Raw genomic sequence first — 16,964 nt, 5'->3', positions numbered from 1 at the left:
GAACCAATTAGATACATGTATTACTTTATGGTATCCTCCTTTCTTGTATAATTAGTTTTTGATTTGAATGATATCTCCGATATTCTCTTATACCCTTGAGGTATAATACTTTTCGTCTATCATCGTCATCTATCATTCACTTTTTTTCTATTATTATTATCGTCATGCTGTCTCTATTGTCATCATCCTTCGTACTCAGTGACTCTTTTCTCAAAGGTCGACAATAACGATAGTTGATGGAGGGTTAAAGAACCTTCACATGAAAAGACAAACAAGCGTAGGGACGAAAAAAAATAAAAAATATTTTTATAAAATAAAATGATTTTTAATGAAAATATTCGAAAATAAAATTATTATGTGAGAATTTCTTTAAAATTAAAGATTTTTTCCGAAAATTTACTCAACTTTAATAATATGATTTAATTTTAAAGGATGAAGGGATTGAAAAGATCTCCTGTGATTACTTTGGCTGGCCGTACAACAGCTTGCAGCTTGAAACAGTGGAGGCAGGAGGCGGGGATTCCATCTCTGGCTTATGCTTGCAGCTGTTCGACGCCAGGGTCTCTTCCTGTGGATTCCTGGAGACCTTGTAACTCGAAGAAGCAATGGAGACAGGAGGCAAGTCCATGACACAAGAGACCATCGAGCCACCACCCTTTAGGCTTTCTGTAATGGCCCATCCTGATTTGTGCCTCGGTTTGAGGTCCGATCGGGTGCGGCCGCCACTGCCCAGAACATTCCATTCAACCCTTCCTTGGAACCCTTTCTCTTCATACTCCTTCCTAGAAGCGTTCCGGTTGCTTCTTGTGATCATTACGAGTGTTGGCAGAGAAGAGATGATGGCAGTGACAACTCTTTTCACAGACTTACTCTTCGATGTCGACTCTGTTCTTGGGTGCCTGAGACGGAGATCAGAGGAACTGGTTGAGTGGGTCCATAGCATCTGACTATGTACAGCTACTTATGCCTTCTACGTGGTCGAGTGGTTACGTTCGTCAGTGGAGATCTGCGAGAAACATTAGCAAGCATTACGCACATGATGTGTTTGATGGTATGTGTAAGAGTAACATTTCTTGTGATCATCAGAGAGATGATGGCAGTGGCAACTCTTTTGACGACCTACTCTTCGATGTCGACTCGGTTCTTGGGTGCCTGAGACGGAGATCAGAGGAACTGTTTGAGTGGGTCCATAGCATCTGACTATGAACAGCTACTTATGCCTTCTATGTGGTCTGAGTGGTTCGGTTCGTCAGAGGAGCTCTGCGAGAAACATTAACAAGAATTACGCGCACGACGTGTTTGAAGATATGTGTAAGAGTAACATTTCTTGTGTTCATCAGAGAGATGATGGCAGTGGCAACTCTTTTGACGACCTACTCTTCGATGTCGACTCGGTTCTTGGGTGCCTGAGACGGAGATCAGAGGAACTGTTTGAGTGGGTCCATAGCATCTGACTATGAACAGCTACTTATGCCTTCTGTGTGGTCGAATTGTTCAGTTCGTCAGTGGAGATCTGTGAGTAACATAAGCAAGAATTGCGCACATGACATGTTTGATGGTATGCGTAGGAGTAACATTTCTTGTGATCATCGGAGAGATGATGGCAGTGGCAACTCTGTTCACGGCTTACTCTTCGATGTTGACTCAGTTCTTGGGTGCCTGAGACGGAGATCAGAGGAACTGTTTGAGTGGGTCCATAGCATCTGACTGTGAACAGCTACTTATGCCTTCTATGTGGTCGAATGGTCATCTCGTCAGTGGAGATCTGTGAGTAACATTAGCAAGAATTACGCACATGACGTGTTTGATGGTATTTGTAAGAGTAACATTTCTTGTGATCATCAGAGAGATGATGGCAGTGGCAACTCTGTTCACGGCCTACTCTTCGATGTTGACTCAGTTCTTGGGTGCCTGAGACGGAGATCAGAGGAACTGTTTGAGTGGGTCCATAGCATCTGACTGTGAACATGATGGTATGCGTAGGAGTAATATTTCTTGTGATCATCGGAGAGATGATGGCAGTGGCAACTCTGTTCACGGCCTACTCTTCGATGTTGACTCAGTTCTTGGGTGCCTGAGACGGAGATCAGAGGAACTGTTTGAGTGGGTCCATAGCATCTGACTGTGAACATGATGGTATGCGTAGGAGTAATATTTCTTGTGATCATCGGAGAGATGATGGCAGTGGCAACTCTGTTCACGGCCTACTCTTCGATGTTGACTCAGTTCTTGGGTGCCTGAGACGGAGATCAGAGGAACTGTTTGAGTGGGTCCATAGCATCTGACTGTGAACAGCTACTTATGCCTTCTATGTGGTCGAATGGTCAGCTCGTCAGTGGAGATCTGTGAGTAACATTAGCAAGAATTACGCACATGACGTGTTTGATGGTATGTGTAAGGGTGACATGTTACGTGATCTTTGACGATGAACGCAAGATAAGAGTTTTACTTATCATTTGACTAGAATGGAATAATGGGAGTGGAGTAAGATGCCTTGGTTTTAGTTACAGAGTATGTGCCTGATTACATGGAAATATGAAGAAGCTATTGATTTTAAGAAGTATACTTCTAGAACCGAAGCTGGAGACGATAATACAAGCTCTCTTTTCTGATAAAGAAGTCATTGGGATGGATATCTGTATAGTAGGTAGAACTGGAGAACAAGCAAGTTGATTTGGGATCCTTTATCTAAGAGTCTTGAGGCCTATCTTTCAATACATCTTTATGGAGCAATTCTTTCATAGCTGAAGAGCTATCTATGTTGATTACCATTCCAATGAGAATACTCAGGATACAATTATCTACTGTTGCAGGACCTCCATAGCTTGGTGCGTTTCCTCTCTCTCTGTTTATACTTCTTGTAAAGGAAAACTTCTTCATATTACAAGACCATGAAAATTCACGATGCCAATCTTGTTCTAGCTGTTATTGTGCACATATGTATCCTTCAGCTGCCAAAAATAGGATACCCTGCTTCTCTTGATACTGATACTTATGAAATTTGTTTTGCATTTTCATTATATTGTGTATTAGGAGCATTCATGCTGAGGGCTTTATAAAACATAGGTTGAATTATGAGCTTTTCTGAAGGGGATAAAAAGGAAAATGGCAGTCACCTAGACCTGTACATCACTGACTCATTGAAGCAACAAGTCTTGGCTTCATGATAACAGTGTTACTTTATTTCATTCACTCATCAGAAAAGAAACTTATATCTTATTTGTTGCTAGATGGAACTTAGTGTGAATCCAACATGGGATAAAGATTCTTCAATTGTTTCTTCTTCTTCTTACATCTTATTTCAGCCTATGCCTAGTAGTTTATGCCTATATTTTTTTAAACAAAGTTAACTCTAACCATCATAGAAAGGACTTCTGCTGAGAGTTTTATGTTTACTGGGACCAATTCAGAATAGTCGATGAGTGACAAGTCCAACTTCTCCATCAGATGTATGGTACTATATGAAAAAATTATTTCCATATTAGTCAAGTCGTGAAGGAAAAATCTTACTGACACTTAGTCCAGCGTAGTACTCGTTCTTTGATAATTTTTTACAAAGCTTATTTATATTTGATGTGTTTGTATTCTTTGATGCTCAAAATCTCTATTTGCTAAAACAAAAGGCAGTAGCACTACAAGATATTGCTCATACTTTCTTAATATAAGAATAGATTCCATTGCTAAACCTTGTAATCACTTGACACTTTTATCAGAAAGATCAAGTAGTTTCTCCAAGTATATCTAGATGGAATTCACTACAAGTGCATCATAACCAATGCTTGTTTATAATGCATAAAATAAATAAAGAAAAACAAATCAATGGTTTCAAATAAAGAAAAAAATTAATGGTTTCTTCTAGTTCTTTGATCTCCCATCACCCTGTAGCTGTAGTTCTAAGCTATTTACAGTTTGACTTTTAATTTAGTTCAGAATGGCAGCATGTCCGTATGATTTGGCCTTGGCACTGGAGGTACAAAGTCTTGATTTGTTGCATCCATCATTTGCATCGATCGAACGTTCATGTAAGAGCTCTGCAAGTCATCCAGTTTCAAGTCCATGAACCATTCGTTATCTTCTTTTTGACTCTCTTCTGCCATCTGAATCCCAGCTGTTGTTTTGCTGTTGCTCGATGCTTGCATTCTGGCAGCAGCTTGGGATGGATAGCCAAGATCATCAAAATAAGGCAGCCCAACCTTGTGCTCGACATCGAATTCTGGTGTCCTCAAGCTGTCTGAGCCTGTCTCGCCCACCGAACCCATGGTCTCTCCTGAGGATGTCTCCTGCTGTTGCTGCATCTTCTCCCAGGTATTCTTCTTGTTGTATAGCCGGCAAAGAACCCAGTCATCCAACTGCATGAATCGAAATTATTCTTTAGACAAGCATTGGTATTACAGCATGCATGTTTCTTGAGCAGAACGCAAACTTATGTTCTCGTTCGTGTTGTATACCCTTAGGCTTCCCTTGTTGGAGCTGCGGCTTGCATCAGCCAACCTGTACTCATGCATGATCCAATCGGTCTTCACGCCTCTTGGTGCCTTGCCGGTGTAGAAGACCAAAGCTTTTTTGATACCCAAAGTCCTTTCGCTGCCCTTTGCTGAGATCGGCTTATCGGCACCAGTTGCCTTCCAGTATCCCTTCCCGGCGGCCCTGTTGGGTCTCGAGCCGTTGAGGTACTTCCTGTTACGAGGAGTGAAGAAGTACCACTCTCTCTGCCCAAACGATGCCTTATCTGTTACGAGATACTTCCCAACATCTCATGTTTGTTTCGGCTAACAGAGCATGTTAACTGATGCTTGGTATCATTTTATGTGCAGTACCTGGTAGCTCCCAGGGGTTGTGCTTGTAGAGATCGATGTCGACGATGATGGGTGCGGGTAGGCACAGGCAGGCCATCTTCCGGCAGAGGTAGTGCACGACGAGCTCTTCGTCCGTGGGGTGGAAGCGGAACCCCGGTGGCAGGTTGAGCTCCGCTTCCGCGTCTCTTTTCCTCCCCATCCTCGTCTCCTTCGCCGGCTCACAAGTCAAGAAAGCTCTCCACTCTCTCTCAGATGGCAGCCAAAGTAAGCTTTCTATCTTCCTCCTTCCTCTCTCTCTCTCTCTCTCTCTCTCTCTCTCCCTGTTATTAATATATGTATTTATTAGAGTTGCACCGGCAACGATTGGTAAAACACGTACGTGTGTGGCCCTATGGGACATGGGAGGAGTTGTGTGGGTTCTTGAGTGGACCCCATCGGCCGCATGTGGGACCCAGGAAACTTCGTGTGCGCTTCGGAGGCGGCTGACGACCATTGATCTCCTTGGAAGAGTAATATTTTGATTATAATGATTTTTTTCTTATTGTAATTAATTTAAAGTTGGGATAAAGAGGGACGGGTCTCTGTTTAAACCTAACCCTCCCTCCCCCCCCCCCAAAAAAAAGAATTAGATCAAATTATTCGAACAGTAGAAATGGAACGAAGAAGTGATGTGATTGGATTAACTACGGTGGCTTAGAAAAGTCGTAGCCACCGACACAGATCTTTTTGTGTTGATATATATATATATATATATATATATATATATATATATTCTTTCCTTTTATTAGGTACTAATTTTTAATCTATTTGGTTGGTATATTCATTAATCTTGCCTTGTGATCACCAAAGTGGATGGATCATGTGGTGATTAATGTAGCGATGGCGATGTGTCACGTCAAGGTTGGCTCAATTAGTTTTCAAGCTCTCCAATTTATGTGGAAAATTAGAGTTGTCTAGCTTTCTGCCATTCAACATAATTGACCAATTACGGAGATGGAATGAGCCAACAACTAATACCGATGTGACACTTGAACCACCGAATGTTTCGCACGATTCCTCGTGTTTAAGAAACACATTTTTATCCTACTACTCTTAGTAATTCAACTCTTCAGTAAGTCATTCCACATCTATGTTTTTTCTTCTTCTTAGATTCCATGTCGGCATTATATTGAGATTAGATGCTACATGTGTTAATTATTAGGATGTCTGGTTTTTTGTTGAGACATGGGTTGATTAGTGCATTGTTGTCTAATATAAGTGTAAGTGTTCGAGTCCCATATGTAAACGGAAATTCGAATTAATTCATGTGTGAACATCATATACGTCATTTAATGTAATAATTTTTTTAAAAAAAATATTAGGACATATGGCCAAGAATTGCTGCATATGTAGTTAGTGATCAGCATGATTTGCCATATTACTAACATAAGGGGATGCTTTGAGTATAATAAGCTCTACTGTTGGTTATTAATTTATCTCTAAAAACCAAGATGTAAATAATATCTTATGTGTCTTTATTCTTTATTCAGAAACCCATAACTTGACACAATTTTATATATATATATATATACTGAGAAGAACAAAATTCACAGCCATGGTTTGTGATGTCAATGGCCACAATCCTGATATCCAAGCTGGCTCGTCCAAAGGTTTATTAAAACCTAGCCTTTTTTTTAGTTATACAAGTATAGAAATGCAACATGGGACTGCCATCAAATAAATGTTAGGTAGGATCAATATGCTATTTAGTTGGATGTCGATTACATTTTATTAACCACTATTAGTAGCTTAGTTTATACATTGGTACCTAAACAACATTTTATTCTTTTCTTCTTGAGTATTGTTGTATTTGTTTGACAGTCGAAAAATGGGTAATATTGATCCTACCTAATAGTTTAGCCCCGTTGACGCCAACCGTTGACCACGAGCGTCGCCCGCGTCGTCCCGGGTTACTAACTGGCCGTTGACTGTGATGATGTTGTGGGTCCTGCACAGCCTCTTCACCGGCGTCGCCTCCACCTGCACACGCGCGCACACACACACACATACATGTATCTGTGGAGACAGTGGATGCAGGTCCTTATTCAAGCTCTCAAAAGACAGTTGGCAGTGCATCTATGTGGGAGTTATTACACCCACTAGATCACCAGGAAAATTGCATCAATGCTTGCAGGACGAGCCTTCTCCCACGACAAGGGAGTTGTTTTCCTTATGAAAAAAAGAACTCCATCATTGCAGGGTTTGTAATCCAATTGATTTGGTGAAGACATATGTACATGCAGATATGGGAAGCTAAGGAGGCATAAATAAAACTGGCCCACCAACCTATTGCATTACTTGTAGGAATTAGGAGCCATTGTTATGATGTTTGGTTAGGGTTGGTGGTGGAGGCACCCTTTCCAGCAGTGAAGATTTGCTTAGAGTTGACTCGGTTCTTCGGTGGAAGGTGAAGTGGGCCTTCAGAGTCTATCAGGAAGTCCTGTTTCTACACCTTCTTGAGAATCTGGCATTTTATTTTTGAACCAAAGTAAAACAAGTTAGAAAAATTGAATCTTAATAATCTGTTAAGTGATTGATTTATGACAACTCCTAGAAAAGGACGCCTGAAATCAGTTGGCCTCTTCGGCCACACCATATTAATGTTACAATGCAATGTAAACTCACCCAGTTGACCTAATGTATTCAGGTAACGAACAGGAATTATGGTAGCCAAGAATAAATTATAATCGAATGCTGATGTAGAACCCTTTGAAATCAAAAACATAAATCTGTACAGGGAAATGTTTCTAATTAAATCAAGAGCATTTACATGTCTTAATCTTGTTTCTAATGAAGTCTTCTTAGTTCTTATATTTATCTAACAGACAAAAAATAATCAAAACATTAAGCTATGATGTATAATTCTCAATAAAAAAAAAGTAGAAATAAGCATCATCCAATATTTGTACATTTTGGTTTGCAAGGAGAATGCATTCCTAATAAAGAAAAAGGAACCAAAGAAAAGGGAGGAAAAAGTTGTTGCTATACAAATTGAAAGTTAACAGCATATTGTCGTCGGTCATTGAACAACGGATCCTCTCAACAAACATCATAACAGACCCGAAAAGCTTCAATTTCAAACCTCTTCAAACATCATTTTTCTACCAACAAGATGTTCAAAATCCTCAGACCAATTTATTTGATCACCATCCCCAACTCAAAATACACTACTACAAAGATTAAACATGACATAACTATGAATGCTTGCAAGTTCAAATGCTCCAGCCAACTGCTAATCTTCTTTCCTGATAGAATGGCATTTATACATGATTAATACTAGAATATGCTGAGGGATCAACTTTTACACTAATGTGTTTCTTCCATGAGTAGTTTGTATAGGTTACATATGCTTTGTAATGCAAGAATTTTTAAGTGCACTGACATCCAGTTTCCTAAGTTCCAGATGGGGCTGTGCAAGTTCCACAAGATGACAAACACTACAAGGTTTGATGATATCTGAATCATGATCCTGTCACCAGTTATGATTTTCTCGTTAACATCACAGGAAATGGTCGGTACACAAACAAAACTATTAGCAAATATGTTAAAAAGCAAGTTCTGCAATGTTCTTGAAGTATCAAATGAGAAATACACTGTCATAATATTCTTTAAAATTTTCTTGTTTCCTTTCTTTCTTTTTTCTCAAGAGGACATATGATGGAATCTCACACTACTTTGCAACTAGTTACAAGTCATGACATGCTTAGCTACTTGCAAATTACTTATCCAAAACAATATAAACAAAATTTAAAGCATTAACATGCAACAGCTTAACCAAGGGGAATTCAGATAAACCATTCCTACTTCCGAAATAAAAAAAATAGTCAAGAATTTTATACTTCTTATCATTGGTGATTGATGTTGTGTGATTTTTATTATAAGGATACTAAGCATTTTTAGCAAGCATTTTTTTTAATAAGGTGCATGTAAAAAAGAACTGTTCTTAGATGAGGCAGAAGACCATGAATTAAACTGATATGGAGGTCTCATGAACAGATATTTGCCTCAGAAACAGCTCCAAGGCAAAACATAAATTAATTTCCTGAATGTTAAAAAGCAGACTAACTTGTAATTCGATATATACTTACCAGAAATCTCAAGAGAGCAAAAAAATCTACCAAAAAAACCATTTTTTTCTAACTGGCTCTCCGTGGATCTTGTCAGGTTTCCTCTTTTCTATTCCCTGGTTTAAAGCTTCCATTCTTCTTCTGCACATGAACAAATATTAACTTCAATTGGTACTTAGAAAAAGACCGATAAACCTTAATTTCTGATACAAGAAACTTTCATGTATAGAAAATATTAGTCTAACATTAGTCAAAAGCTCCAAACACACAGTAGCACAAGGTTGCATTGTTTGCAAGGTTGTTTCCTACACTCTTTGCATCCATCTCCTAGAGTTGTATTCATATCTCTCCTTGAGTCAACAACTTGGGAACTCATGAAGTATTAGATATTTGACTCAATAAAATGATGATATTAAGCTGCAAAACCTGGTTCTTAGATGTTTTCAAAATTTCTACAATTTTATATCCAATAACAACATGTAAGTTGTGCTGACATGACATTATTATACATGACAAAAGAAAAACTGGACTTCACACAGTTGCGATGTAAAATCATATGAAACATATCACAATAAAGATAATTCATAAAATACACGGCAAAATTAGACAAGTACTTGGTATCCTCAAGACGTCCATGCAAGCTCCAGCGCTGACGAAATCCTTCCATGCCTTGAATTCCACTTGCAAGAATCATGTGCCTAGACGAGTTCATAATATAGATGGAACTTTATAATTAGCTAAGAAAAGAAGATTTTGCAGTCAAAATCACTAATGATGAATTCTATAATGTAGAAACAATGATTGCTTTGCATCACATATACTGGGTTTTTTTCTTCCAACTCTAAGATACATTGCATTTTAATAAATATTTAGTGATAAGTTAGCTGTTCTTAGGGTAGCTTTTTTCTAAATGTAAATAGTTATCAGCAAGTATGTGCACTTTTGTTGAACATATAAAAGGTCAGTTAAGAAAATAAATAACACAGTTTTTCTATCTTTCACCTCTATCAGATGAACCACAATGTTAAAATTAAACAAAGGGGTAAATAAAATGTCAATCCACAATCATTTGCAAATAGATAGGATGCAATTCTGGCCATTTAATTGGGTGTGATGACATATAAGTTCCAGGAAATGATACATGGTGATTATATAAAAAAAATATTTAAAAGGGAAAGATACAATGGACGGACTTGTCATTCTTCCATTCTCTAGACCATTTATCAGAAGACAATAAAAAAAACCAAAAGATTGAACCTTTCTAGAGATGTAACTTCTGATTGAAGTTGAGCAGCTCTTTCCTTTGCTTCTTCAATGGGCATGGACAGCCCCAATTTATGTTCACTATCTGAAAGTCTCTGTCTTAGCTCTTTATCCTGCTAGCAATTTATCCAACAGACAAGTCAAATATCAAGTTGAAAGGACCAAATAGAATTCTATATAACACAATGAAAGAATACATAAATGTTACTAACCCTTTTCTCAGCACACTCTCGATACAAAACAATCTCATCTTGGCAAAATGGTTCAATATCATTGATTTGCAAGCCTAAAGCATTTACTAAGTAAGTTCCATGGTTATGTTCAAAATAAAGGTCAATGACTCGGATCACATCAATTTCTTTTTTTGATGACGAGATGGGTACTATCACTCACACCACTATAGGGTTATATGACATTATTCACTATAACTTACATAAAAAAAGATTCCTTAGCACTCCATCACATAAATCAACACCTTCAAGAACATGAGATGCAATCTCCGGTGGAATGATAGGTGAAGGGAGCCCCAGCATAAGGTCATCACCTACTAGAATTGTTTCTTCTATGTTTGGCTGTGAATCAACTGAAGCAAGATAAACAAAAAACGTTAAAGCAATACAACCATAAAAAATATTCTTCCAGGCAGAACCACCTAACTGTTACACACATCCATACAATTTCAACAAGTACATTAGTCTAAAGACAACAGCATGATAAGGGATCAAATTTACTATTGTATGAATACTAGCTTGCAAAATAATAAGTGACAAACACAAACACAGTTACACCTAATTCTAGATTATGGATTCAATAACTAGAGCTGAATGTTGTAATTTGAATTAGTTACTAAAATAATATCATAACACACTATTTAGTTACTAACACAAAGTTATGACCATTCACAGATTTCAATAACAACAAAAGATTCATATAGTCGACTCCAAATGGCTAAGACTTATAGCTTTGTTGTTAATGTTGTTATACAAAAGCATGACAAAATTTGAGAAGACAAAGCTTGGATATATAAAAAAAAAAAGATGAACCAAAGGTTAAAATTGTTTTGATTTTAAAGCCAAGAATAAAAAAAATCAAGTTCTAATTTGGAGGTTCACTTCATTTTCTATGGTTTCCCAGTGAAATCTTAATTTTGCAGATACTAAAGAAAAGATGATAATATCAATATTTATTAATCAACCTTCTAATTAAATGCTCAGTAAATGATTGCTTCAACAATGCAGTTCAACACAAGAATTAGATTGCTAAATTTCCTTCCCAGTAAACAAGAAGTACATTTACTTTAAAGAAAAAGACCAATTCTTTTGAAACAAGATTTCTCTTTTTTTTTTTTTTCCTTTTTTGAGAGTTGTTTGTTGAAACAAGTTATTAAAGAGAACAAAACAGTCACAAGATGTGATTTGTTCATTTGGAGCTCCGTGCCAATGATGGAATAATAAGCATACACATTGTATAAAATAAAAAAGCACTAAGATGAATCCATTTTAACTTGCCAATCAAACCAGCAAAAGGAAAGTGTAATCGGTCTAAGCTTCAGGCAAACAACTAATCTAAAACGCATGAACTGTTCTTTTTTGTGGATAGTCCTCATCGATGTGAACCTAAATATAACAGTTTTGCCTCCCTATTATGCATAACAAAGGAACTAGAAAAATACATGAGATGGAAGGATTTCTACCATCCATGATTGCACTAATGGAATCCCTCTGCTGACGACCACGAATCCCTCACCCCAACACAGATTATGTTTCACGTCGAAGATTCTGCTACAACAGAAACAAAATATTATAAGTGAATGCCAATGCAGCGAGCAGTAGTAGTCCTAAAAGCCAACAGAATGTCAAGTCAATCAAGATGCATTTCAAAATGGAAGCGCCACGAGAAAAAGCAGCCAAAAGTCAGATGGAGTTCTTTGTTAAAAACCAATGTCATCAATTTGAGTATAAGAAGCGCAAAATGACATCCCTTATCTCGAGCATTAGGTCGAACAGGTGACGTGCAACTGTTCGTCATCCGGACGAGTCGCAATACAAAGAATTAACATCAAGCAAGAAAGAAAAAACAACTAGAAAGAGAAGAACTAAGCACGGAGAATCCATAGAAGGAAAACCGAGTCGAAAGAGCAGACAGATAACTCGCAGTTTGTGCGACAACGAAAAGAGATTAACATCAAAATTAACACTATTCAATATTATAGTAAAATTAACCGTTTAAAATTAATATTAAAATTAACAATTCAAAATTCTAGCCGTCACAAAAACAGTAGGGAGGAGCGAGGACGGAGGAGAGGGGAAATCGGGGGGCCGCGATAGAGGAGGGAGGTGCTGTGGTCCAGGAAGAGGAGGAAGAGAAGGGAGCGTGCGACGGCGAAGGAGAAAGAGAGAACGGTACCGAGGAAATGATCTCCGGAGGGAGACCCCGCCGCCGTTCGCCTATAGCCGCTGTTCGCGAGGAAAATGCCGCAGCGCCGAGGGGAAGACCCGCTGCGATCAGGGCTCGGGTGGACGGGGGTTCGAAACCGTTCCCTCTGGTTTCGAACGAACCAAATGACTAATAATCGACTCAATCGAGGTTCCATCCCATCTGATTTGAATCAAATGATTTATAATTGACTCAATCAAGATTTCGTCCAACCTGATTTAAACCAAATGACATATAATTGACTCAATCGAGGTTCCATCCAATCTGATTTGAATCAAATGATTTATAATTGACTCAATCGAGGTTTCATCTGATCTGATTTGAATAAAATGATTTATAATTGACTCAATCGAGATTCCATCCAATTTGATTTGAATGTCAAACTAAAGCCTGCGTGAGTCAACGATCCAATTAAAGTCCTTCGCTTAGCCTATCTATTTATATTTATAAATATAAATACTTTTTATATTTATATTTATAAAAATGTAATTTTTATTATAATTAAATATTAAATAATTAATAAAAATATATAGTTGATGATTAATTTAATATTTACGGAATAGTGTTAGATCTATGGGCTTGAAATCATAAGGCCAAAACAACGAAATCATAAGGCCATAGTGTTAGATCTATGGGCAGGAGAAGGTAAAGCTGCCTCCAATGGCGGAGAAGATGGATGACGCAAAACGAAGATAGGATTGCATAAGGCCTCTCAAGTCCTTCTCCACTAGTAAATGGAATAATACAATATAGTCAATTGAGTTTTGGATCTTTAAGTTGAACTCGTGGATCCATTGGTTGGGCCACACATTTAATGCATATAATTTTTTTTTTATAGGAGATGAAGCATCTCCTATAATAATAAATATGTAGAGTTTTCTTTTCTTTCATTCTTATATTTATTTCCTAGATTAAATATCTTTTATAATAAATAAAAATGAGCATATTTTAATCTTCGTTAAGACTTAGACAGTTTGATTAATGAACTAAACTAAGAGTTTTTTTTCGATCCGATCGATCAATTTGTAACTATGGATGCTACCAAGTAATTTATGTAACATTTCAAGATTTAAGAGAAGGTAAAATATTAAAAATAATAAAATTTATTTTATTATCAATATATATTTTTACGAATTCATAAGTATATATTTCATGATTATCAACAAAACACTTGGTATTATTGAACATCTTTGATAATTATTCACACTTAATTACTGAAAACGTTAATGCTAATCATGAAAAAAATAGCATATTATAAAATATGTTAACTTAGTAACAAAAATCATAAAGAAGTAATCATGTGAATGTACTAAGATTTGTCATAGATCTATTTTAATAACAGCCTTGTTGTAATTTATTTATTTATCCTACATATTGCTAAATCTTAATTTATTGTATTACAATATTTTTAAAATATTTTTCTTAATTGATTAATATGGTAAAATTGCTATGTTGCAAAAGCAATTTTAAGAAATGAAATTGGAAAGGGTGGGAAATCAAGGATTGATTTGGTGCTGTTGTTCCAAAAAAAAAATGCCAAGCTCACTACTTTTGTGTGTCTTCTGGAATTGGTGATCAATTACTATAATTAGGAAAGTCAACAAGTCAGATTTATGTGTCCTTTAAGCCATTAACTCAGTCAACTGTTGAATTCATGATGAGGGGACATATTTCTCAGCCTTCAGAAAGCTCAAAAAGAAAAAAAATAAAGAATATAAAAAGACACCTATCAACTTTTTACACCATAAAATTCATTTTTGTATGAAAGGAATTGGATGATTTATCCAAAAAAAAGTTTTTATTTTTTGCTTTTATTCAACACAAAATAAGCTTTTTTATATAAAAATATTTTTTTCCATTGGAAAATGATAGATTAAATTCTATAAACAAGATCAAATGAAAACAAGAGAACAACTAAATAAAATTTTCCTAATAAATCATCCAAAAATTTTAATGTTGAAGAGAGTGAAAAAGGGTTCATTACAATTTGTCATTTAAAATTTTTATAGTATCATATTTACCACTATAATTATTTAAATATGCATATATCCCTATAAAAAAGATGAGTACTTGATAATACAAATAATCAATTTACAACGTGCTTACTAGTAAATACATCAATAGATAATCCCATCTTTATTTCTTATCCTTTGTTAAAAAAAATAGTATTTTAATTTAAAAAATGTTATACACTTAAAATATTTTTAATATAAAAAATATCATATATATATATATATAAATAAAATCTGATATTACCCTCTAAAAAATGAAGTACACATTTGCTCCCCACCATCTGACCCCTCACTCCATATTCCCTCGTACTTCTGTCTTCCCTTTTTATTCTATATAAATAAATAAATAAATAAATATATATATATATATATATATATATATATATATATATATATATATATATATATATATATATATATATATATATATATATATATATATATATATATATATATCCTTCAATGCCATTATTGTTGACTCTGAAATCCACGCTTCTCTTCTCCGCACGTCATTACGACGTGATTTGATCCGTTCCTTCTCGCCGTCTACCCTTTCATCCTCCGTCGGCACGGCACTCCCTCCACCAGCGGAGACCCCTCACGATTCCCGCTCTATCCGTCTCATCGTCTACCCCTTCCCCTTCCCCTCCAATTCGATTCGGTCTCCATAGATCTCCATCGGCTCCGATCGGTTCGCCCTCTCTCCCCTGATCGACTTGGATCTTGATCCAGGGATCCTCGCCCCTCGATCCGGCTTTCCGTGGGCGTTCTGGTTCGATTCGGTGGATCTGCGTTCGGTTGGTGCTGGCGCGTCGTCTGTGGGCTGGTTTCTGACCACTATAATTTCCTTGACCGATCGATCGCGGCTGCTACGTCTGTGTAAAGTTTCCATCTTTGAAGGATTTGGTCACTGGTGGTGGGTAATTTGGGTTAAGGATGGTGGATTGCCGGAGCTTGATCGAGTTCTGCAGGGCCTTCGAGCAGCACCGGCACCTGGCTAACTCCCAGGCCTCTTCCGACCACCGGATCGGCCAGTCGAGGAGAAAGAGCAAGTCATTGAACCCCCTTTCCCACCCCTTCTGCGAGCACTCCCCTTTCGCCGCCATCGACATCGTGATGCTATTCCTGGTCCTCGGAGCGCTCACCGTTCTCACAGTCCCCTACTTCCAGTTCATCTTCCGGGAAGCGTACGAGCTCCTGCCGGCCGCGATCGACGTCATCGGTGACGTCCTCTACCAGGCCCCCGTCGCTTACGCCGCTGGCTTGATCTTCGTGTTCGTCACCGCGATCGCTGCCTGGGAATTCTTCAATTACCAGGCGAGGAAGTGCGGCAATCCCTACTGCAAAGGTCTGCGTAAAGCCGTCGAATTCGACATCCAGCTCGAATCAGAGGAGTGCGTCAAGTGCTTGCCGCCACTGCCGAAAGATGCTTTTGGGACGCGCCCCTTGGACTTGGGGCAGGATCACAAGGAACTCGAGGCTGAGCTGAAGAAGATGGCACCGCTGAATGGACGCACAGTTCTAATCTTTCGCTCTCCTTGCGGATGCCCGCTAGGGAGAATGGAAGTTTGGGGGCCAAAGAAAGTGCGTAGGATCAAGAAGTAGGCAGGAATACATGATACATCCTCTAGTACTAGATAATTTTCTTTACTTCTATAGCAATAACCAGAAACAATCTACTATGATATAGCCCTAATCACTGTTCCTTCTATCAAATAAGATCGTGGTATGTGTATTCTTGCACATGTTCTGGGGACTATTCTGCCCCCTTTTGCCACTCATCAGTCGGTAAAACATTAATTTTACTAGCTAATCTCTTATATGTTATTGTTATACTCATTTCTCTTTTCATCTTTATTTTTCATTGATACAGTATTAGACCTTCTTTGGTTGTCTAACAGAATCTCTGGAGGATGGCCTGATCTTTGCTCTTTGCTTTAATAACATATGACCCTAACCTTTCTAGTTTTATTTGTCGGCAATAGGTTTTAATTTTTGCAATAGGTTCCTGATTTTCTACTTATTTCCAATCTCAGTTTTATTCAACATCTGGAACATACTTTGTGGTAACTTTTTTTTTTTGTCGACATGTTTGTGATGAATTAAGCTGTTAAAAAATTACTACTGCTTGTCATGCTTCTTCTATTCTTGCTTTGGGCTATATTATTTTGTTTTCACTTAATTACGTATGACATGAACTCATCGAATAGTTTTAACTTTATCTTTAATTTCTTTCAAGCGCATTATTTGATATATCACATGATTCAGTAATAGTCATCGATGCATAAGCCATGTTGCAAATCTTGTAATTTTAAAAGAATTGCCCGAATAAGATGTATCATCACAGGACT

General features: G+C 37.4%; 3 protein-coding genes and 1 long non-coding RNA gene across 8 annotated transcripts; 2 read left to right on the top strand and 2 right to left on the bottom strand.

The window, feature by feature from the left end:
- The first annotated feature begins 481 nt into the window (after positions 1-481).
- On the top strand, positions 482-5,467 carry LOC135635417 (uncharacterized). Its single transcript, XR_010495621.1, has 6 exons — positions 482-2,828; positions 3,931-4,022; positions 4,109-4,305; positions 4,455-4,670; positions 4,815-5,060; positions 5,143-5,467. It is a non-coding gene; the product is annotated as an uncharacterized LOC135635417 (long non-coding RNA).
- On the bottom strand, positions 3,674-4,995 carry LOC135635416 (NAC domain-containing protein 68-like). Its single transcript, XM_065146458.1, has 3 exons — positions 4,818-4,995; positions 4,449-4,729; positions 3,674-4,349 (listed from the first exon to the last, which is right to left on the bottom strand). Exons 1-3 carry the CDS (start codon positions 4,993-4,995, stop codon positions 3,927-3,929), a joined length of 882 nt encoding a protein of 293 aa, XP_065002530.1. The 3' UTR covers positions 3,674-3,926.
- Positions 5,468-6,852: 1,385 nt separating the features above from the next.
- On the bottom strand, positions 6,853-12,730 carry LOC135635869 (uncharacterized). 5 transcript variants are annotated; one of them, XR_010495754.1, is made up of 9 exons: positions 12,572-12,730; positions 11,859-11,943; positions 10,599-10,748; positions 10,378-10,451; positions 10,160-10,278; positions 9,517-9,600; positions 8,924-9,043; positions 7,122-7,299; positions 6,853-7,004 (listed from the first exon to the last, which is right to left on the bottom strand). XR_010495754.1 is itself a non-coding variant. In XM_065147276.1 (8 exons), exons 2-7 carry the CDS (start codon positions 11,863-11,865, stop codon positions 8,950-8,952), a joined length of 528 nt encoding a protein of 175 aa, XP_065003348.1. In that variant the 5' UTR covers positions 11,866-11,943; positions 12,572-12,730; the 3' UTR covers positions 7,011-7,299; positions 8,924-8,949. The 5 variants fall into 5 exon arrangements, 4 of the variants coding, with proteins under 4 accessions (XP_065003348.1, XP_065003351.1, XP_065003350.1 ...); XM_065147276.1 differs by lacking the exon at positions 6,853-7,004 and having other exon boundaries at positions 7,011-7,299; XM_065147279.1 differs by lacking the exon at positions 6,853-7,004 and having other exon boundaries at positions 7,011-7,299; positions 10,641-10,748.
- Positions 12,731-15,089: 2,359 nt separating this feature from the next.
- On the top strand, positions 15,090-16,464 carry LOC103981090 (uncharacterized protein At5g19025). The gene has a single exon (XM_009397692.3). The coding sequence runs from the start codon at positions 15,550-15,552 to the stop codon at positions 16,216-16,218; it is 669 nt and encodes a 222-aa protein (XP_009395967.2). The 5' UTR covers positions 15,090-15,549; the 3' UTR covers positions 16,219-16,464.
- Positions 16,465-16,964: the final 500 nt, after the last annotated feature.

This window comes from Musa acuminata, chromosome BXJ3-4 (genome assembly GCF_036884655.1).
Source record: "Musa acuminata AAA Group cultivar baxijiao chromosome BXJ3-4, Cavendish_Baxijiao_AAA, whole genome shotgun sequence".
NCBI lineage: Eukaryota > Viridiplantae > Streptophyta > Magnoliopsida > Zingiberales > Musaceae > Musa > Musa acuminata.
The sequence above is the reverse complement of the archived record's forward strand: the minus strand, read 5'-3'. Positions and strand labels throughout refer to the sequence as shown.